The following is a 24,069-nucleotide window of genomic DNA, read 5'->3' as shown; positions in this document are numbered from 1 at the left end:
GAGGTTTTTTGGTTTCCCATCAACTCAAATTTTGGTCCCGTGTCACATCATGTAAAAGTGCACTATTCAGAGGGTGGTCAAAAGAGACTCATTTGTTTTCCTGAACACTTCTAGAGATAGCAGTAGAGATGAGGTAATCTGTACTGATTCCTTCCCTACAGTTTCATCACTTCAATTCTTCAAATGCTTTCAATCCAATTAAAAAAAACAAACACAAAAAACCCAGACCCAGTACACCTGCCCTGGGCTGCTCTGCAATCATGCTGTTCTTTTACTGCCCCTGATAAACAGCTGTTACAGATTTGTTTGCTGAAAGAGCACCTGAAGTTCAATCATTCTACTGAAATTCCTCTAGTACTAGAATTCCAGACTGAAGATGGTAACACTCAGGGCTAGAATTTTAGGATACAAAGGTAAACTTTCAGTACAAACATTCAAAGGCTGTGTTCTGAACAACTATGTTCAAACACTCAGTAGCTGCAGCTAGTATTACTACTGTTGAGAGAAACTTGTAAGTTACAAGTAAAATAGTAATTAACACTATTCATTTTTATTACAGAAAGGGAGAGATCTTGCACCTGTTTAGGTGGGACAGGTGAGACAGACACTTGCAAAGCAAAGGAAGAGCCTGTATTTTTGTGCTTTCCCATTGTTTATTTGGAATGTAGCTTTCATTGGGTTATTCATGTATCAGTTAATACTTAAGTGTTTCTCAAGCAAAGAAAAAGCAGTTTGTGTGCTGGACAGTTGATAACAGTGTTCTCACATGCAGCCTGTTGTGGCACCAAATAGCACCAGCTCAGATGGGGCAGCTCTTCTTCTGCAAAAGGCACTTGGCAAAGCAGGGACAAAATTATTATAAATTAATAAATTATTATTATAATCCCAGAACAGCTGAGACTAATAGTTTGCTTTACATTCCACCAAAGCAGAGCCCTCTTCACCAACCTTCATGGAGAAATTTGCTTTGTTTCTGTCTGGTTAAGTTCATTCTAGCTTGCACTCAGAGCAGGACCAACCAAGCCTAAGTTGCTGCTTTTGAAAGTTGCAGCTACAGAATCAAACTACAACTGACAATCATGCTTCTAAACAGTGCTTATGTCACCACATGAGATGGGGAGAGTACATAAGCCTCTAATGCCCACTGCTGATGTTACTGCCCTTGGAGCACATAAGGAAACTGCAAAAAAACCACCAACCCACTCTGAGCTGCTTCCAAACACTAAGACATTTATTATAAAGATTCAATATGAAACTACAACCACTACATAAACAACATCTGTACAAAAACTGTTATTAAAAAGACTCCCTACACAAAACATGTCAAGTGCCTAAAGTTCAGCCTTACTGACTACAAGTCATAACATGACATTCAGCATCTTATCCATCAGATTTCTCATACACTCCCAGATCCAGTCAAAAAGAGCTTGAATGTAATTTCAGTTATAAAAGTAATTGATCTGTATCATTAAAAACAAGTCACTAGATTAAATTTATACCTCCTTAATCTGATACCCTTAATATTAGATACACAAATATTCACATACTTATATAAGGTATTGTGCAACAGCAATTTGGATGAAAGATTTCCTTTCCTCATGGCATGAGCACGGTTTTGCTGAAAATCTCAAATGACAGGTAACCAATTTCTCATTGTCTTTTTTCAGAGATTCATTCTTAGGAGAACATCATTTAGCATTTTTTCTTCGTCTTGAAAATTGGAGACGTCAGGAACTGTGTATCTGTAAATGGATCTCCTCTCCTGAGCTTCCTGCTTAGGAAAAAGAAAAAAAAAAAGAAAAAAAAAGGCAAAAACTGAGTTCTGCTCCCTACATTACTTAAAACAATAACTTTTAGCTAGTAAGTTCCCTTTCACATGAACTAGGCTGTATTATTAACTCTAGATCTCTTTGAATAAGCTCTTTTGTTAAAGGACTTATTTTCAAGATTTAAATAAGCCTCTCAAATCCTCCAGTGGATGGAATATCATGAACTTTATTTTAAATTGGAAAGTAAAGATACCTACCCTGTAATACTTGGTTCTTTATAGCTCACGATAACAGTACAGCTTCGCTTGCGTTTTGGAGACCGTGGTCCTTCTCCTTCTGGGACAGGTGCTGCATCCCCAGTGCTGGGGAGCAATGCAGTGGTATTGGTGACATCACAGAGATGCCCACGAGGTGGCTCAGAAGGCTGCCCTGTGAAGAAATTAGGCACACTTCAGATCATTCACACAAGTCAGCTTAAAAGAAAATGTCAGTGAACGTACAAGATGTGCACTAAATCTCAGCTGTCACTATCATCTCCATTTTTGCACTTTAAAATACCTAAGAGGAAAAACACAGATTCAGGATTTTAATTTGGAAAAATAAATAACACTGAGCAGGGCCAGGCAAAGTGTCATTTGTTATTCTACTTCTCTCTCAATTTATATCTTGCTCACTTTCTCCAGCTTTAATGTATCATTAACATAGCTATAGCAAAATATTAATTTGCTGGCCAATTTCTTAAAAACATACCTTTAATTCTAATATCTGCCAAGTGAAAATAAAAGGCAGACAGAACAAATCTAACCATTCTTATAACATTATTCTGTTTGTTGTTATTGAATAAAAACCCTAAAATATAAAAGCCTTAACCACTTAAACAATGTTATCTTCCAAGGAAACAAAGCCAATTCCAGAACACTTTCCGCACTTACTAATAGACTTGTCACTTGATTTGCTGTTTTCAGTCTCTTCTTCATGACAGAATTTCTGCTCACGCTGTGCCAAACATCTTTTAGACCGTGGCCTTGGATGGACTGGCGATGTAGCATTATTGTCTGCTGAACTTCGCCTTTTCTTTGATTTACTCTTGTAAGGCTCATAGAGACTGTCGTCTGAATCATCTTCAGTGTCGCTCGACTCGATGGAATCAGTTTTATCTGAGTCTTCTGTGTCATCCACAGCAGTATCTCTGTCATTCACCTTGTTTTGTCGAAAAGGTGTAACATGGACACTCTCTTCCAAATGAAAGTCATAAGCATCACTGATGCCACCCAAGAAATTCAGCTTTTTTTTGGAAGTCTCTTTATCCTGTTTTCCTGGTCCTTGTTGGGAAGTATTTTTAGGCTGTTTCAGTACTCTCTTCTGGTGCTTCTCTTTCCTTCCTTGAGAGTTTTCTCTGCTTTTACGCTCAGGTTGTTTAAGATTAGAATTATGTTTTAAGTTGAACTGTGCAGTTTCAGAATTTCTCGGCCTCAACACCTGCTCTGAATCTACCTTGCTTTCATTCAAGTGAGAAATAGCTGCATTTACATTGTCTGTAGCACGCTCCTCTGGACTTTCGGCACTTACATTTTCTGTAGCACGCTCCTCTGGATGTTCAGCATTTACATTTTCTGTAGCACACTCCTCTAGACTTTCCTCAAGCCTAATTTCTTTCTCTTCAGAAAGTTCTTCTATTGAATCAGGTGCTTCTGAGTGGTCCAAGACACCACTGCAAATTCCATTGAGGTTTCTCGTCTTTGAAAAGCAACGTCTGGTGGACACATTTTTTGGTAACACCCTACCAAATCCAGCCTTTCCATTTGAAGAAATGTTTTGCAGTTCTGATTCTATGTTGGCCAGATGAATATCAAAAGTCCATCCTTACAATCAAAGAGAAAATGTCATATTAAATTAACAGTAACACCATGTTAAGGTTTTGTGTAAGAAATTCCAAAACTGTCAAAAATTCAGACTAGTCTTTGGGTTTTCTCCACAGATCTGTATACACTAGGATTTGGAAATCGAGTTTAATACAGTTTCCATGCAGAAAGCAATTAGGCATGCGGCATTAGTATTTTCCTCTAAACTGTTCCTTTTGGAAAGGTTATCTACAGGTCATTTTTTCCCCTGAGTGGTTTGCTTTGTTAACAAGTTTTTATTGCTTTCATAAATGCTAATGCATGTCTAACAGTGATTTTATTTGGTTGAACTGTTTGGTAGTTAATGAAACTGGATTGCAGGTATAGGGAAGAAAAAAGTTTCAAATTCCTCCTGATTTTGCTGGGCATCTTCATTCAAACATTTTACCAGTTGCCAGCATTAATATCTCCCCCTTATGACAGTAAGTAGAAAGTTACCTGTCAGTTCCTTCAAAAGCAGCAGTTACATTTTAAACTTGTACTCACACTTTTGTTCCTAATTCAGAACAGAGCAGTGTTTGATACTTTGATTCAGTTACCTTTTTTTGGAATTATTTTGGTTAAGGAAATGTCACTGTCAGATTCCACACAGGTCTTTGACCAAGAATTTCTATCACTACTGTCTTCTGTCCTACTTGGAAGCACTGGATCATCTCCATAAGCACACTGCAGAGGCCTTCTAGAGAAAATACCAAACACAGTATTTACTGAACAGCAATATATTTTATGACAAGGAACAATTTAATTACACTGGGTTTCTTCCCTTCTTCCAGTCAAAAAATTAAACTTACTGTAACAGAGTTTTCAAACATAAACATAGCATTGATAAAATATACTTACATTGAACCTGTTGGTCCTGTGACACTGCAGCAACTGTTTTCAGGACCTGAAGAAAGCACTCTTTTATTCTGTCAACAAAATAAATCTTACCGTGACTAAATAACTAAAACAAGCTTGCACCATCTACAAATTTTAGACAACAACCAAGTTACCCAGTGAAGGACCAAAGAGGCCCTTGGGTCTTTTTCTTTCTGGGTGGTTAACACCAAGTGCTGTGGGATGTCACGTACTGAGCTTCTGCACGTCAGCACACACATCACCAGCCCAATCCTATAAAGACCGGACAGGGAAAAGAACTGTGCACAAAACTCCAGAAAATCAGAGTGCCCCAACCACCTCCTATCAGAGCCTCAGTCCCACTCACAGTGTAATGACAACCCCCAAAGTGTGCACCCTGCGGCATACTGGGAACTGTAGGACTAGTCCATCCTCTAAACTAAGGCTTGAATCTCAAAAGTACGTGCATCTATGGCGGAACAAGTGAGGGGAATAATTAACAGAAGTCCTGCTCCTCAAGAGGAAAAGGTACTTACCATGTCTATGGAACACAAATTCTTTGCTGGGACAAGGAGATCAATTGAGTCCAGTAAATTCTGAGAAACTCTGGAAATTATCTCATTCAAGGCTGACAGTTGATTCTAATGGACAGAAGAAGGACAGTAACTGTTACTGTCATACTCTAGTATCAACTACTAACTTCTTATTGGCATTACAAGATAACTAAAAGAAGAAAACTTTTGTCAGGTGCCTTCACATGTGATAAAAAGCCCATAATTTCACAGAAGATAGATTTTAAGTAAATAAGAAAGAGTAGCAACAACAACAACAAAATAGTTAATTACCAGGTGTCATGATGTCCAAACCAGCACACTAGGTTAGGTGAAAACACTAAAAAAACTTGGTGCATATACTGAGTTAATTTTTTATGAAACATTTAAGATTGTAAAGACATCTGTCAGTGGATTGGTTCAGATTCTGATACTTAGCTTCACCAACTCATAAAGTTATTATTAAAAATACCTCCACAAGTCCTTTTTCTTGCTGGAACCTATGATTTCTTTGCAAGTCAAACATCTGAGCCTTCAAATTGTGATAATCTTTCCTTAACTGAAGAATGGTAGCTTCAGCTTCCCTCAGTTTGAGCTTTTCTTCTTGCAAAGACAGAGCCAGATCTCTGTTGTTTGCTTGAATGATCTTCATTTTGCAGGAGCTGTTGGCTGCAGCAGAATAATGAGCATTTTAACTGGCTTTTAAAAGAAAACAAATACATTACAAATATTAAGATATTTAAGCATCTTACTTGCTCTTTTGGCCTTTACGGTGGAGAACTGGATAGTTTTACCCAGCCTTGCCCATTTCTGATTTCTTTTCTCTCTCATACGCTGTTTTATGCCTCTCAGACTGTCCTTGAAGGACTTCCTCGAGTATTCTGTCATCTTCTACCTTTAAAAACAGAAAGGGTGAAGAACCCACGAAGAACCCATGAAGAACCCAGCGCAAAAAGAAAAAAGACGGAGACACACGAGTAAAGCTCGCGGCAGTTTTAAGCGGATGTACACACACACAGAGCAGAGACACGCAAATACAGCAAGACCCGCAGCCGGGCCCATTTTCACCACAATGTCTGTCTGCAGCGCGGCCGCTGCATTGTCTGAACTGCAAAACACTGTGCCCGCGACCAGGGCCGCGCCGAGGGCTTTTAAACACCGGCATCGCGGGGCATCCCGGGCCACGGGGGTTTCTCCCAGCCCCCCGCTCCCCTTAACCCCGCAGACAGAGCGTCCCCACCACCCTGAGCCGTACCTGCTCGGGGAGGCGGGGGCGCCGCCGGGAACCGACTGCCGACTGGCCGCGGGCGCCCGAGCCCCCCGGCGGAGGCGGCAAGGCCCGCAAAAGGACCGGCGGCTGTGCCCGGATCTCTGCGGCCCCGCAGGGCAGGCGGCGGGCGGGCGGGTGGGCGGCTCGGCCCGGGGGGCTCCGCGGCGGCACCCTCCGGCCCCGCGCGCCCGGACACCGCCACGCGCCGTTCAAACCCCGCCGCCGCCGCCTCCCATTGGTGCGTCCGAGCGCCGCGTCACAGCGCGCGCGCCGCGCGTACGCGGCCCCGCCCGTGGCCGGGCGGAGCGTCGGGAAAGCGCCGCGCTGCGGGGGGCACAGGGGGCGGCCGAAGCGGCTGGGTATGGGACAGCGAGACCAGGGGATAAAAATCGTTAATCTTGGGTATTTTATTTCTAGCAGTTGCTTGTTCTTGCAGCAGTAGCAGGATGAGCCTTTCTCGCTCTTCCTGTAGCGTACTTCTTGTGAAGCGCTTCTGAATCCTGCTGTTGCAGGTTGAAGTGGAAATCCTGTAAAAGCCGCAGGGTTAAACATGCTTTCGAGCACTTAGTGGGTGAAAAAACCTGTTCCAAAATCCCGTGGATGAGGGCAGCTGATGCTCTGTGAGGGTGCTGTCTGAGGCGGTGAAGCACAGGAGCAGCGTGGTTGAGCTCAGCCCGGCCCTGAGGGAAGGTGGATCTTCCATGTCCTGGTGTCTCTCCACACTGAACATGGAGTGCTGAACCTTGTTTAAACACTGTTTTATGATGGGAGGAAAAAAAAAAAAATCAGCTACACGATACCTTATTAACAGTAAAATAAATGGTATTCTCAATCCTGATAAATCAGCATTTCATATCTGGTACTCTTCTTTCTTACAGCTGCTCCTGACTTCTTGATTTTATTTGTTACAGCTTGGATGTGGTGTAGCAAGCTGATTTCAAACTTGGGAAATTCTCATGGATTGTGACACAAACTATAGTCCATGATGTAAATGCATATATCCTTTCCCACTCCTTGGAAGATTATGTAATTTGTTTCTCAGAATAGCTGGCCTTATCTGTGCAGTAATGTAAATAAATATCATTGAACTTGCTCTCTTACTCCATCAATAGACATTGTTACAGTTGTGGTTTTGTTCCTATCAGCAAATAAGTTGCCCTGCAAACACAGTTCTTGATGCAGCGTGACAATCCCCTTTTGAGACGCAAGATCATGTAAAAAAGGACATTAGTATTTTCTTTAGGATTCAGCATGAAAAGATATAAGCAATTTAAATGCAATGGACCCTCTTATTTAGTAGTGTCACACAAAACCAGAGCAACACACAATTTCAGTTTCTCATTACATATTTTTGCTTCTGTCTGTTTGCTTAGTTCTACAAACAATTACCAACCCCTCCTTCCAGCCCCCAAACAACTATCCCAAAACCAAAAAAAAAAAAAAAAAAAAGCCCACAGATCTGGGGAAAAAAAAAAGAAAATAATAATAATAAAAAAATTCACATACCCTCTCGAAATACTGTTTTAAAGGCAATAATTGGGCACACTCCTCCACTCAGCAGCAGCTAACAGCATCACCTGGACCCTTGCAAACAGCTCTCTCTAAACATTGTATGAAACAATCTTGTTGAACTCTTTGTTGAACTCCTTTTCTGAGGGCTTGTGGGGTTGTTTTTTCTCAGCCTTTTTTTTTTTCTCAGGCCTAAACAATAAGATACTATCATAGTCAAAGCAACCTTCAAGCCTGGCACCTTGGAGAAGCTCCAAAGACAGTAGTGCTGTGAAGGAGGTGAAGATGAGGAAGAAAGGGGTCTTGAGATCTCTGACTCAGTTCTGGGGAGGTGGCTAGAGGGGCAGATTTGGGGAGGATCTGGTGGGTGGATAGTTGTGGGATTGGATGGTTAATACTATAAAATTGTAGAATCACTGGACATAGTGCATGCATCTTTTGTACTCCTTGTACCAGAAGGCCTTCATTAAAGACCTGCTCTTTATCTTATTCATACTAAATTTGCCTGGAGTTTTTTTTCCCCAGATCTTTAGGCAACAAAATGAACCATATTTTGATTAAAAAAGTAATGCTTTCCTTATTGCTATCTAAGTACTACTCTTAATTACTTTTTTTTGTTGTTATCCTGAGTATACCTGTATCAAGATAAGAAATCTTCTCTTCACCTTTTTTCTTTCTATTGCTTCCATCAATTTTGTTACACCTCTTTCAGAAGCACTTTGGGATCTTTCTGCAGATTATCTTTGTGTTTTTAATGTTGAATTTCTATATCTACATTTTCACTGTTACCAAGGTGTGCTCATTTCTGCATTATTTTTATCTCAAGACAGTTGTGTTTCTATTAGATTATTTGTGGGTTACATCCTCCATATAATTTTATTTATTTATAGTGTAGGATTCCAAGTAGTGAATTTTTCTAGCTTGACTGACTCTTTGCTGTAAGCAATTTCACATTTTCCTCTATAAAAATTGATGCTGTCATTGATGCCAGAGTTGCTCTGGATTATTAGTTTATTTCTAGCGGGTGTACTCACGTGGCAAAACAGCTGCTGCTGCGACTGGAGTTGGACTATGAAAAGATTTCCTCTCATCTGAGATTTACTGACTTGCATTACAAGGGAAGAGTTTCTTCATATAATTACAGCAAATTACAGGAATCAGAGCTGTGATTCTGGGAGCATTCCAGATACTTCTCATCAGAGCTCACATCTGAGTGTGGTGTTACATGCTGATGTCCAACACATTCTTAGTTAATGGTCTATGTAAAGGACTCAAAGTTAGAAAGTTGTTGTTTTTCCTGACTAAGCAAGCAATCAGATATGAAATATCCTATGCAATATCTATTAGTTACTTGTATTGCTACCAACATAAAAGTCTTCAAATAAAGAGAATTTAAACTTTTTTAGTGGATGGTTGTGAGAGATATTGATAATCCAGTCCTTGCTGAGTAATATTTTTAAAACTTCTACTGGCTTCAATAACAGGATAAACTGTATGGCTCTATAAGAACATATGTTTAGACTTGCTCTATCTATTTTTCACTCATTTTTGGTAATCACCAGTAGGGGAGAGAAGAGTAGCCATGATATTGTGACAGATGATAAGCTTTTGTCGATGGGGGCAGCTGGATAACCTCCAGATACCCACCATAAATATCTCACTCATCTCTTCAGCTGCTCCACGTCCAGCCCCACATCAGGCAACCACAGTGATGATGTTTATACTGTCTGTTAACCATCAGAGTAGCTCAGTTAGGGTAGTATATATGACTCATATTTTACTACCTCTACCAAAAATGATGCAGAAGTGGAAACTACAATGTATGAAATGCAGTGCATACTGTGACGACAAACTAAAAAGTATATACAATATTCTTTTTTGTGTAATACCAAATTAATGAATACTGCAAAGTATTCTCTGTTAGAGGACATCCTTAGAAGTGGCTCTTAAACACTACCAGTATTTCCTTCCTTTAGCTAGAGAGAGAGAGACTGGTTAGTGACACACAGGACTGTTTTGCCTTCCATTACCTTTGGGGTTTGGAAAGATCATTTATGGCTTGCTGAGTCGGCTCTGTTTCTCATTTCTTGTGACTTGGACACTGATGCTGCCTTGCAGTGCTTTTCTCCTTGACCATCAGATGGCTTGTTTCTGAATTGCCCTCAAACTGTTCAGTTCTAATCAATTTTGATTAGGATGTTTGTAGCTATCATCATCTTGGAAATGTCATGTCAGGAGTCTAAGACTGTTTGATATGTGAGAGCTGTGGCGATTGCAAGATGCTGATGCAGTCATTTCATCTCTGAAAACAGAAAAGCAGCAAACTTTTTTAATAAGCTTGCACAGATGTATCTGAGTGAAAAGGTCTTGTACTAACTTGACCAAGTTTGGCTGAAAATCCTGTAGAAATAATGAGCTGAAAAGATTTTGACAACCAGAGAATGGATACATGTCCTTTATCAAGATTAAAAAGAAGCATGAGCATTGCTTGGGTGTCATTATTTTTTATGTATATCCCTATGTGCTATTTCTTTCACATTTCAGAAAGATTTATCAAATTAGAACCATAAGCTGCCAAAGTTCAGACCACTTTTTTTTTAATGTGTTATTAGTATTATATTCTCTATTCTGTTATCCATAACCACTTTCTAATTACAATTTCAATATTTTTCTGTCTCAAAAATAGTGTTATTCTGCTTACAATAAAACCACAGATGTAAGAGGAAAAGAAGCCTAAAGCATGAGACGTGTTTCATTAAGATAAAAATAATAAACTATAAATCATCATACCTACATTAGTGTCAGTGTCTTTTTGATGTACATATGTATGCTAAATAGTTCTAAATTTATGTATATACACAAATCTATATATTCTAAATAATTCTAAAATGTTTTCAATTATTAATCAGTTTAATGTAAGGAGGTGAAAGATTAATAAGTATCTTTATCTATTCATGAGGGAGACTCCAGAGACAAAAATATATGCACTGATTATTATATGGGTGAGATACAGCCATCTTTTCCACTAGAGACACTGTGATAAACAGTCTGAGTTGCCACAAAATCTTTCCTTTCAGTGCCAGGGAAAATACAGAATCCCAGAAGAGTGTCTTAATCCATAGCACTATCACAACAATATAAGTACCAATCTGAGATCTTTAAATACATGGATCTAATGAACAAAGGAGGAATCACAAGTTAATAAAGTGTATATTAGCATTTAACATTTTCTTAGTGTTTCCATTGAGTACCTAATTTAATTTCATTATACTATCTGTCAGTTGACTAGAACCCTGGCTTTCCCCAGTATGCAGAATTTATAGAGCATGAAGTCAGAAGCAACCTCCTCCCCCTCAAATTTTCTACCCCCAAATCTCATACCAACCTCTGTCTCACATTACTGAAGTGAGGCTTATTACTGGTTCTAGGTTTCCAGGTAATTTTAAGTAAGTAAACCTTTTTCTTTTTAAGTTTTAAAGTTTTTTTTAACTATTGAATAGAATATTTACTGACAAAGCGGGGGTTCTTTTCTATCTAGTGTTTGTATAAATAAATGGCTTTCCGCTGATAATTACCATTTTTTCCTGATGAATAAATAGTTCAGTAGTAGAATATGCCACTAGTAGAATAGTGGCATAAAGAGACAAAGGCAAAAATTACCTTCATAGTGGATCTTTGATGATGATGATGATACTATCAGACATAATGGGATGAAACTCTTCATGGATACAAGAGCATATTTTAGTGCAGTTTTTTTTTGTAATGCTACATAATCTGAGTGGTGAATATTAAGCATATGATAATAAGTGCAGAAATCCTGGATCCTGATGGAACAGAGTGCCACCATCTTCCCATTCTTATATACCTTCTCTCTATATGTACTGTGATGCCAATGGAGAGAGTCTTGGTTTGTGTGGGTAAACCTGGAGTTAGAACTGATCTTTTTGCTTTTACCTTTCTCTTTAAACACAACTACTCTATATGTACACATTATGTACAAGTATTTATTTGAGGCCTTATAGCATTAGGTACTGTACAACCCCTACTGGCTCCTAAAGCCACTGGTAAAACACATTGAAAGACAGAAGACTGAAGAAATTAATAGCAGCATTTGGCATGCACATTGACTAGAGCACACTATTGCTAGGCAAGGAGGAAAATGTCTTGCCAACCATCTCTGCCTCTAGATCAGAATATTCAGTTAAGGAGGATTTTTATGAAGTGTGGAAAAGCAATTTTCTTTCCTGCTGGGGTTGTATTGCTGCAGTCAGCTCTCAGAAGTTTGGGGCATTGGGTGAATGACTTTCAAAGAACTAATCATCGTTCATAGGTAGAAGAGATAGTTATAGACTGACACTTTTTTTCTGTCACAAGAAGTCCTGCGCAAACACTCTTTAATGACTTCAGTCCACCACAGAGAGCAATGTGGGGAAGATAGGGCATAATTTATAACCAAGGATATACAAAGAAGCAAACATCATTACCCCATAGTGTTCCACTTGATTCTGCTCTGGGTACATTGCCCATATTAAAATAAGCAGGATTATTTTATTACTTAAAGGCTTTGTAGGAAATGCTGTCGGTACTACCAGACAGAAGACAGAGGCAAAACCAGAACAATCAGTTCTATGATAAAGGATTACATTGCAATCATCATTTGGTGCTTCTGTTGATGATGTACGTACTCACACTAAGGCTGCTGTTTTTTAAGAAATGAGGGGCTTGAATGACTAGGATCAACAGAAATAATAACTACATGGCCAAAATCACATTATAACATTTGAAGTTAAAATGGCTTATAAGGTTTTGTTTCTGTAGCTTGGCCTGCCACTAACATATCGATGTTTATTTTAACAGTTGAAGCAAATATGTCACCCATGAAAGCTGTAAGTGGCATGACAGTGGTAAAGAGACGTGGAAAGACAACTGAACTGCAGCGGATGTGAACTTCAAACATGACAAGATTTTTGACTGACAAAAGCAGAACAGAGGCAGAATTCTCCAAGCTTTTTATCTTTGCACTTTTCTTAACTTGTGCTTCTCTGTGTCTTACTACCTTTTATCATTCTATTAATCCTACCTTGCAATTGTATTATAGTGTCCGGTGTTACAGCTTTTCATTCCCATGATTTCACCTGGTTTTCTGTCCTTTCAGAATATTTTCTCTCAGTTTTGTTGAAGAAATCACAATAAAAAGATACCAATATTGGTATTTTATATTCATATGCAGATACAATTGGTGTGGTAAGAACTAGAGATTGTATTAAGGAAGAGGAAGCACAAATGCAGTATGCTGCAAAAGTCTGTGTTTTAATAGATGTTCCATGGCTCTTTTAGTTTATTTTGTGTGATTCAGCTATTTAAAAATTTAAGAGCATTTGAAAAATGAGATACTGTGACCAAATTTCCTTCAATGTCAGCTGTTGAAGTCAATAGAAATAGATCATAGCATTTTTCATTATAAAATAATTGTAAAATGCTTGAATATTACTGTTAAAAAAGTAATTAAGCAATTATATAACAAATTTTGATGTAATCAATATGTTCCCAGAATTTTTTTTGCTGTAGTTAAGCCAACAATTTCTAAAATAAAGGGCTGGGAGGAGACCTGATAGAATCTGTGCATATGATGTGGAGAAAATGAAACTGCAGACACAGAGCCCACTCAACATGGGCTCTTCCTACACATCTCCTGCCATTTTTGTGTTAGGAAGAGTAGCTGCAGACTGCCACAGGAGAGTCTCTCTTAGTTCCTGTTTTGTACGTTTAGATAAAACTTATTTCTGCTCTTCCTAGTTTCATTCCTACAGATACTGTCACACCCCTATCAGGTATGCTTGCTGCTGCCCCAGTCAGCCAAGGAAATAAAAAGATACACATACACACACACTCTCTTGGATGACTTAGGCCAGCAAAGAAATTATAGTGAATCTGGGACTCTTTCTTTTCTTTTTGGAAAATTTGTCTAGAAACACAGATGTCCTAGAAATAGGATGAAGATACTGCTATGCATAAACTGGAAGCTCAAAGTGCACACTATATTTTATCTGATTGTCTGTAGGCTGAACAACCACATATTACCCAGTTACCAACCCATTTTAATTCTGTTATTTTTATTTAATTTATCAGATTGTGCATTCATTGATAGTAAAGAGGCTCAGTCTTAGCATGTGGTCTTCTGTAGTCAGCTAGAAAGTATTTACTAGTGAGGAAGCAATGAGGAAGTCTGCATTTGCCATAATCCTTTTGCTGAAGATGATGGTTTCATGTGTCTTCCTTAGTACTGGTTTATTATAGTGTATCTATTGCCTCATGAAAGCTCACTATGGCTTTTCTTTTTAATCCTGAAATCTTGCATCAAAGTAAAGTTTAATGCAAAATTACCAGACATTTCAACAGAGTATTTCTTTCCTTCAGTTCAGCCTTCAGCACAGACTTTCCCTGGATCTGTACTTTCTTCTTTTAATTTGTGTTGTATTCTACTTACCTATTCCTCTCTGTTTCCTAATTAAGATGATATTTGCTGGCTAGTCAGTTTGCAGTTTGGGATAAGTATGATTTTAACCCTAGTGTGGATGTCTTCTTTTGGGAATTTGGTGTTGCTAGTGTTTGTTAGAGACAATAACACATTGTTCAGGATTCCTTTTTCCACTGATTGATACCTAAGTCCATAAGTCATACAAAGTCTATAACTCCAAAGGAATAAAGTCCCAGAATGCTAAGGACAGAATCCCGTTCAAAATCTAGAAAAAAATCCCCAATATTTTTATTTTCCCCTGATCTTTAGCAAGCGGAGTGTCATTTCCCCCTCTCCCCCCCTTTATGTACAGTGTCAGATTAACAAAGAATCTAAGCAGAAATCTGACTTTAAGAAGCACCTCAATATGTTCTTCAAAAGGAATCAGTTTAGGTCCCAAGATGATTTTCCTTGTTATTTTCTTCACAATCCCCTGCCCTTTCTCAGAATAACACCAGGATCTAGGACACTAGCAGCTTCCATTGGTCTGCAAGGTTGTCTGTTCCCTCCCGTGACAAGATGCAGAGTAGAGTACAGCTTTGATGTGGAAATGCCTTACACTTTCATCTTATAATGAGCTCCTGCAAAAGATCCAAAAAATTCCAAACTAAAAATTAGCTACACTTAATTTAAACAAGAGGTTGCCTCTCTACTTTTTTATATAAATAAAACTTAAGGCAACTTGAGGCGATAGAACAGAAATAAAATTTATGCACTGTTGTCTTGTCCACTATCACTTTGCGTAAAGAATGGATTTCAGCTACTGAGTGCCCACAATTTCTGTGTAGTCCTATTTGGGAAGTTCTTTTCAGTCTTTCTGGAGCAGGCTGTTCTTTGTTGTGAATGTCCTGTCTACTCCTTCTTGTGGTCCACTTTGACTTTCCCTTAGGCATGCTGAGTTATCTCCCGTTATCTGGAGCGGGCTTCCTCCTCATCCAGTCTTTTCAAAGGAACAGAACATGTAACTGAGAACACACAAACAAAACAAATACTGTGTTACTGTATAGCTAGAGGCAATGACAGACAGAACTATAATGCCAAAAATATTAATTTCTATTAATCTATATGCCCTCTGTGTGTGTGTACATGGGTATCTGTGTGCATGGGCTTATGATCCTTTCCAATAGCAACTGACCTCTTTTATTGCTTTCTCTGCTAATAATTAATCAATCTGAGGTAATGAAAGACAGCTTGCTCAGCCTTTCCATAGTCTTCCTTACCAAAAGTAACAAAACTGCAAGCAAAAATGATGATAAAGGAGATCCTGCTGTTTATGGTAAAATTTACAATTGACTAACAATGATATTTTAAACATATCAACTGCATCATGGTAGTTTCAAGTTTCAGCAGATCTACTTTTACATGCCTCTGTGAGCTTGCAAAAGCTAAGCCCAGGATCTTTGGGTGGGTTCACAGAGCCAATGCAGGCAGCATCTAATGCAACATTGGTCTCACTGTCTGGCTTTCCATGGTATCTCCCTGGCCTTCAGTCTCCTCAGTCTGGAGTGCTTTAAAAATATTTCCTTTCAGAATATGCTGTCATTCAAAAATAATATTGCAGAATACATTTTTTAATAACCTTCCTTACACTTCTGATTTTTATCCACTTTGTTTCGAGCCTTCCAAAGCATGTTCTTTTAGACCTTACATGAAAGACAGCATAGCAAGCTCATTCATACACATTCCTTGTATGCCAGCAGACTTTCTCCAGTTATCTGCCTGTGCAGCATCTGGAAGTTGTGGAAGGAATCTGGAGAAAAGAATTTGCTCTCCTGCCTCTCTCCTACCTTACTACAATTATTTTCATAGCTGTTATTGTTGGAGTTACTAGTAGTATGGGTACTTGTGTAAACAAAATATCATCATCATCCAGTGGGGCAAATATGTTCCTTGCTACAATGCTTTCCAATGCCATCTACACTACAAGCTAATCTGTTTAAAATGTATGAATTACTGAAGTTCAAAGCTTTCCAACAGAATCCCAGTGGTACCAAATTATTTTACTATTTAGTACCCATTTGTGTTATCTTTGGTTCAGGTGTAGATGAGCAATCACAGCAGTCGTCACTTGGTGGAGCCAGATCCCTCTGCAAATGAATATGCTTTACAAATAGCTTGCAGAAAAGCTTTCGAAGGCAGGATTTATAAATAGTACTTTGGAGAAAGATAATGAAAGAAATTGTGGGATTTCAATAAACCCTTGGAGGAATTAGAAGTTTTATATCTTTGCTTTTAATTACTCTAGCACAGGAGAAGTAAAGGACTTGCTGGCCTAAGTAAAGGTTATCTCCTTTTGCCAGAATAAAATGGGAATAGTGTAGGTATATTTGGCAATGTACATGCAAACCTGTGAGTATGAATAGCTGTCAACCTTTGTACAATTTTTAGAAATTCAGGTTGCTAATGCTAAGCTTATTAGCAATTTATACATTTTTTATTATTATTTTTCCTGCTAATATTTTAAATTTGTGCCATTCTTGTATCTATCTTTTAAATATTCTTCATGAAATCAAGAAGAGTGCCTAATGTATTTCTGTTGTAGAGGGAGAAGAGGAGAGGATACTAAACTGTAAACACCTTCTCTATACTCTGTGAAGTGTAGAGAACTCTCAGCAACTCTTCCTTACAATTTATTTCTTTTCTATCCATATGCATGAAACGCTATTTAAAGAAGTGTCAACAGTAGAAGTCACAACTTGTTCTTATTCTGCATTGTATGTACTGTGCACATTGTAACAAAGATCTTGGGGAATTTATAGCTCTCTCTGCCATTGTGATACTCAGTCATCAGAGGTTACTACTGGAAGTGTGTGCATATTCTGGCATTTTTGTGGTTTTTCTTTATTATTCTCACTTTTCAATGTTTGTGTGCGTTGAATTCCTCTGAGACAGATGGATAAGGATAGATACTTTTGAGGAGTTGTTCTGACTAGCATATGAATAAAGTCTTAAACTTTCAATATATTCTTTAGACTTGTCAGATCTCATTTATTCTGTCATTTGAGCCCCAGCTTCATATTTTATCTCATAATATATTGAGAACATTGCTCTTTCCTGGTTTGTGACTGGTTGTCCCAATCAGGCATCTGTTGACAGATATATCTGGCAACTGAGGGTATGGAATAGGAGAGAAGCCACAACACTGGGAAAGTGGAACTTAAGATTAGCCAGGTAGAGGGATCTGTGCTTTGAAAACGAAGTTAAAAGACAAAATTCCCAGTGCCATAATGGCCTCACAGTCCCATACATTGTATGTCTTCACTCAGCAGTTCTCTTGTGTGTATTTAGAAGTACATCTGCTTCTATGACCCACTGAGTCAGATGATGAGATTGTCAAGCCTTCAAGATACTGATAAACCTGGTGCAGTCTTCTTATAACTTTTCCTATCCTAGTATGAAAAAGTGAGAAAGTATGTGAAAATTTGGTGTTACAGCTTCCTGGACTTTACATACAATATCATACTGGGGGCGTTATTCAGAACTACTAAGATTTTCTAAGTAATTACATTTCCTCAATTATTTTCACATAGAACCTATTCTTTTCCAGTGAATGAAAACATTCATAATGAAAATAAACCATATTTCTGGAATATCTTAATTTATAACTGTGAGCATCAACAAGACATACCTTATGGAGAATTAAAAATTACCATATTTCTCCCCTACAAGAGGAAAAAAAAAAGAAAAGAAAAAGAAGAGTATATTAAATCTGCATGTAAAGAACAGATCATAGTTTATGGAAAGACAGCAATGAAATTACTGATTAAAAAGAGCAAAGGTCAAACAGAAGAAAATACCTGAAATGCAGAAGTTGACCCTCCCACCTACGTAAAGGCAGGATGTGGTGTGATTATGCTGGACAGTGAAATAGGGGCTGGATGAATGTGGAGTGTTGGTTTTGCAAATCCAGAATAGTTGGGAAGAGTCCTTGAGGTGGCCTCTTTCTGGATGATCATCCAGAACTTCCATTCAGGCAAAATGATGACAAACATCAAGTTTTGCAGTGTTTTTCCATATAATGAAGGCTGTGGAGATATGGGAGATTTTGTTTGTTTGTTTTTGTTTTATTTCTAACTGGACAGCATTATTACTTTTTTATACTTTTGATGGCACCCTGGCAATTTGCATTTGGTTTCACCCTTTTTCCTTAGGATAAGCAGTACTTATGTCAGGTCACACAGGATGTTTGACTTGCTTGAACAGGGAAGACAATATTTTTAGTTTCTTTCTTTTTCTGATTTTCTGCCTTTCCTCTGTGATATCATTTGAACAGCTGTATCTAACTCTGCCAACAAGGGAGAGAGGTTCTCAGCTGAAGAGTTTTAAAAGTTCATTAATTTAATTTATTCTGCCTCTCCAAAGGAGATTTGTATTATCATTGGAATAGTAGCTCTTATTTGTTTGTTGGGTTTTTTTTCCCCCTCTTCCTCCCTCCTCGGTGGAATTGGAGATTTACAAAAAAATCCCTGATTTAGTGTATTTTCTAACTGGTATGCCTAGTTTCATTCCTTTTATATAAGCTACTTGATTTTATGTGCTCTTATTTTCATTCAGTTTAATGCTCTTCTCTTTTTTACTATTTTCCCTGTGGTTTTGTATCATCAGGAAATTTCACTTCTTGCTGAATGCATCTTCATCCAGGTTAAAAGGGAGAGACAGTCAATCAGTCAGTAAATCCCTACTCTCTGAAAACACAGTCAGCACCAGCTGTAGCTCAATTAAACTCAACACTTGAATAGTTCACAAGAGAACGCACACTTGTATACACACATTAATCAAATAAATCCATTTCAATCTGTAGTTGTATTCCAAATTTTCAGTTAATAACTTGGACAGTAAAGTGTAGGCTGGAGATATGTGATGGAAGTAGCAGATAATTAAACCTTCTCAGCATAATGTTTAAATTTACAGTGTCCTGACATGCACACTAAAGAAAGTATGATGAAGGAACCTAAAATATGTGGGGTTTACATGCTTAAATGTTGATGAACACTTCTGCTGAGTAATACAAGCAACTCAGCTGTTCAGAACTGCTTGATATGTTTCTAGTTTGAAAACAGAGAAAAATATTTCAATTTTTTTTCTTAGGATAGTGAATGGAACAGTTTGTAGAAAGAAGGGAATTTCTGTACATATTCGTAAGTCAGCTTTAAAAACATTGTAAGTAAAGTTATATTTACACTATTGAGATTAAAGCCCCACGGAATATTTGCTTGTGTTTCTTAATTCTGCATATATTAAGAATAATTCTCAATGATCAATGATTTCATAATCCATATTTAGGACAATTTGTATATAACAATATGTGCTTAAGTCCCACTGACTTCATGTTAATGACACAATTAAGTGCTGCCCTGACCATGGGACTGTACTGTCTGGGCATCAGACCCCTACTAAAGAGAACTCTAGCTAAAACAAAACAGTCTGTGGAGAATACAGGCCATGTCAGACTCTATTCTAGCTTTCTAGTCATGTTAATTGAATCTGTTCTGAACAGATTTCAGACAAGGTCAGGCTGGCCATGCTGACTGCTGTTTAGAATGTGTTCCAAAAGGACCATTCCTGCCACTGGTTGGGAATATTTTACTGAAATTGTTTTTGTCATAAAATGACTAGTTGTCAAACTGAACTATATTTAGCTTAGTTTAGGACAGCTACCTTGACCCTGTGCTGGCTAAAGATAAAGATGGACAAGCAGATGTAGTCCCAAAACACAACAATCAAGTTCACAAACTCTACTGGGATCAAGTCCCGGCTGCAGTAAAATGGTTGTGTTTGTAGATGGCATGTATATGCAACAGTTTGACTGGCAGGGAATAAAATCCACCCCAAGACAGCCTGGAGCTTATGATATGTTAGAAAAAGGCCTAAATTACATCCCTTGTTCAGACTAGGTTGTACAAAACATTGAACTTGATCTGGGAGTGTCAGGGAAAGCATGCTTTCTCTTTGTGAAAACCTTTGAGAAGTTTTGGTTTCATACCAACATGGAGTGAAAAATGTTTGAAATGTGGAATTACATGAGAAAATACTTCTTTCACAGCTGCAGTTGAAATTCCTTTTTTCTTTGTAGTGATGGGGGACATTTTTTTGGTGATAGGCTAGTAGACACTGCCATGACAATGTTTCACTTGTCACAGGCCATCAGCAATGATCCTCCCTCGGGCTGACAGCAATGATACACACAGATCACTTCCCACACCCTCTGCAGTAATTGAGTTGGATTGCTTGAAAATCAAATCATGTGCTCTTTGGCCAGCTGTTTCACCTTGCACCCAAACATTCTCAGTTCCAAGTAGAAAAGGTCCTAACCTGGGAACCTGGAACGTTATTAGGGACACCCTTCCTTCTTTTGCCTTGTGACCTGAATGTACTGGCACTAAGAGATACACAGAAGTTTGCTCCAGGGCTACTTAAAACAGTGGGATCCTTTGGACTGGCTTTAATGTCTATGGATCAAGTCCTAGCAGAACCCTGAAAATAAAACTCCATCACTTTATGAAATATTATTAATTTAGTGATGAAAATATGTGCTAGATAATTGGCAGATCACAGGAAATTTTCCAACACTATTTTAAAATCTTTACCTCACTGAACTTTGCAGTGTGCTCTTTCTAGCTCCAAAATAGTTTTCATAGATCGTTATAGTAGTGCTTTAGGTTCTGAAATCACAAGTGTATTCTTTCAGGCCCTCCTAGGTATCTACTTGCATTCAAAAGGCATAGATAATTCTGAACTCTGATTAAGGCAAGAGTTATGATATGAAAGCTTGAACATTCTTTGGTATAAGGGAAAAACTTTATAAAATCTGGCTTCAAAAGCTGTAGCTCCAATTCTGAAACTTTAATAGATATATTACCCTTTTTTATTCTAAATTCTAAATAGAAGCACTGAAAACAGTGCCATAGGCTAAGGGTGGCACTGCTTTAAGGTGGCAAGTGAAATAACTTGTGGATATTTAGAAATGCTCAATAAAGCATAAATTACAACAAGGATCGGAAGACAGGAAAAACTCAGATGCCTACAAATAACTGAATGTTTCTCTAGGGCATAAACATTAATGACTTTAATTAGATTATAATTGCTCATGGAAGCATAGTCTTATACAAGATTAAAATACCTGACATTGCATTTGCAACTAGGCAACTGCATCAGAAGCACAAGGAGGTTTAATGTGAAACAGAAGTTATTTACTAAATGTGAGGTATCTGGATGCAGAGTATATGCTCTGTTCCCAGGACATACTCATATTCTTGTAAGATGGTAGCACTGCTTCATGTATTTGGCACTGAGTTGTAGTTGTTGGAGTTGAGGGTTGAATTAACCCAAGGATAACAGATGGCAATGGTGTATGTTTAACTGAGGGTCTTCAGGGCCCTATGTTTGTTTTTTATTTTCACCTGTACACTTGTGAAAAGACACCTCAGTGACAATGCTTAGAATACCTTATCCTTGAGTTGAGTGAAGATCTGGATGTTCACCCAATATTTATAGCTCCACATATTAAAGTCCTGGTTTCATGAATTGCAATTCAGCTAAAACTGTCCTGTCACATTCCAGGAGGTTGTCAGGCATGCATGCTACATGGCCACATGATGAGTATATCCTTTTGCCCATTCTGGAAGCTTGCTGGTTGTCAACTTGTAAAAGTCACAGTGGGGAAGTAAAGGTGATTAAAAAAAGGTGTCATTATTCTCAGTATGGGAACTGAAAAGCTTTAACCCTCAGCAACAGTCTTGCTGAAACGTTGCCTCCAATGGAATCTTTGTTCTCTTGGTTATGCAGTAGCACAACCACACCAAGAAAGTGCAGAGCATTTTCTGCCCCCATAACTTGTAGTCAAATGATTAAGTTCCTGGCAAAACAAATTTTAAAACTCTGAGGTAAAGGAAAAATGAGTTCTCCTCTCTTCTACACTGTGTAAGCTTACTGGCCACTAAGCAATTACTGGGAGAAGAATAGGGCCATAAGGAAAGCTCTTAAACTGAAAAGACACAGCTGCTGTGCATTGGTTCAAAATCCTGTGCAAATCGGAGAATCCCTGCTATCTTCCCATGGAGAAGATATATGTCAGGTGTCCTACTTCTAGGTTCTCATATAGCAGATGGATCATCTGTCCAATAATGTCTGCTCTGTTAGAGGTGGAAGCATCCACCATTACTGGCATCTATTCACACTATTAATGAGGTGAAAAATTTTTTTTGGTATTGATTTTCCCAGGAAGTAGTTACGTAATGATTTCGTAATTATGAAAAACTGTGAAAAAAATGGTTAAAATATATAAATGGTTCTGTTATGTGTTTATATTGGTGTTAAAAACTTTCAGGAAAAGAGTAAAAATGTAACACAAATATATAATGCATAAAAACCTAGTACTGGATCTGACTTAACTTTTCTGAAACGTAGCCTGAGGCAGGAGGCATTTTCTCATTGAGGAATATTTCATGATTGACTCACATCAAGGTATTAGCTCTGCAGCATACAGACTCAATTCACAATTGAGATCAACTATTACATGGATTGTTTCAAAAGCATTTGGACACTGTTTGAGGGAGAGAGCCTGTGGTCAGATCCATCAGACCTGTAAACAGACCTGTAGGGACAGGTTCCTGAGCGTTGCCTGGAATATAAATATGAAGCAATGAAACACTTGGATATTTAGCACAGTTGAACACATGCAACTCCTCTAAACAAAGGAAATTTAAAGGAATAAATGTAGATGATAATGCAGCAGGGGAGGTACTGATCCCATGGTGCTGATTCTACAGTGACTTAAAAGTTATTTAAAAGTTATTACTTATGCTAGAATATTGTTGTAGGGTGATTGTTTTGTTTTGTGGGTTTTCTTTTTTTTTGTTGTTGTTGTTGTTGTTGTTTTTTTGTTTTGGTTTTTTTTTTTTATTTTTTTTTAAGTTCTCATCTTTAAAAACAACGAGATTATTTCTGTGACAAGATCATTAGTTTCATGTCATTGCTTCCCAGATTAGATTAGTGACGTTGACCATCAGGTCTCAGGAGTAGCCGCAGGTGTTTTCAACTAGGACAAACACTGCTACAATTAATTTACTTCTGCAAGACTTTGACCTTGTTCCTATAGCAAACAAAGTGTTTCAAACAATTTTAAGAACATTAGTGAGAACACTATTGACTGTGATTACACAAATGCTTTACCTTTCTAACATAAAGTTGTAGCTTGCTAGTAATGATGTGAAAAATAGGTCAGGTGAAAATACTAGAGGCCAAATTCTAAGATCTGTCTTTCATTCTCATGCATTTTTTCTCTTTTTAATTCTAGATGGATAAAGCTTTCAGCAGAGAAATCAGTTAGGAAATTGGGAGAAAAAAATACTCTCCACTGATTTGCATTTTAGGTGGTGGTATTTCCTTAAAGGATTGTAGGTCTTTTAATCTTCTCATATGCTCTGCACCATAACTCTTTTCATTTGCTTCATCTTAATATTTCTACCCTGCTGTCTTTTTTTATACTTCAGCCCTTTTAACCCTATACCTGCCATAATTCCTGACTTTATCTCCCCAGCCATCAAATAAAATACATCCAAGAGGACAGGCACTGTCATACCTTTAATGATCCACTTACATGATATCTCACTCTTCCTTGCACCCAATTATCTTGAAAGCTGAAAGCTCTTAAAGCAGGATTTTTCTCATTCCATTTGATTCTATGGAGTACCAAGGAATTTTGTCTCCTGCATTA

At 38.1% G+C, this 24,069-nt stretch overlaps 1 protein-coding gene across 1 annotated transcript; it reads right to left on the bottom strand.

Moving 5' to 3' along the window:
• Positions 1-496: 496 nt before the first annotated feature.
• Positions 497-6,418, bottom strand: SGO1 (shugoshin 1). The gene is made up of 9 exons (XM_008931457.3): positions 6,314-6,418; positions 5,811-5,953; positions 5,531-5,727; positions 5,044-5,148; positions 4,511-4,578; positions 4,210-4,349; positions 2,702-3,631; positions 2,027-2,198; positions 497-1,771 (listed from the first exon to the last, which is right to left on the bottom strand). Exons 2-9 carry the CDS (start codon positions 5,944-5,946, stop codon positions 1,693-1,695), a joined length of 1,827 nt encoding a protein of 608 aa, XP_008929705.3. The 5' UTR covers positions 5,947-5,953; positions 6,314-6,418; the 3' UTR covers positions 497-1,692.
• Positions 6,419-24,069: the final 17,651 nt, after the last annotated feature.

This window comes from Manacus vitellinus, unplaced genomic scaffold (assembly GCF_001715985.3).
Source record: "Manacus vitellinus isolate BGI_N305 unplaced genomic scaffold, ASM171598v3 scaffold_3_pilon, whole genome shotgun sequence".
In the NCBI taxonomy this organism is placed as follows: Eukaryota; Metazoa; Chordata; class Aves; order Passeriformes; family Pipridae; genus Manacus; species Manacus vitellinus.
The sequence above is the reverse complement of the archived record's forward strand: the minus strand, read 5'-3'. Positions and strand labels throughout refer to the sequence as shown.

Coding starts and splice junctions, on each gene's coding strand:
- SGO1 (XM_008931457.3), bottom strand. CDS start 5,946: ATGACAGAATACTCGAGGAAGTCCTTCAAGGACAGTCTGAGAGGCATA. Junction 2,199..2,701: donor ATCAAGTGACAAGTCTATTA/GTAAGTGCGGAA, acceptor ATTTCTTCACAG/GGCAGCCTTCTGAGCCACCT. Junction 1,772..2,026: donor AAAGAACCAAGTATTACAGG/GTAGGTATCTTT, acceptor TTTCCTAAGCAG/GAAGCTCAGGAGAGGAGATC.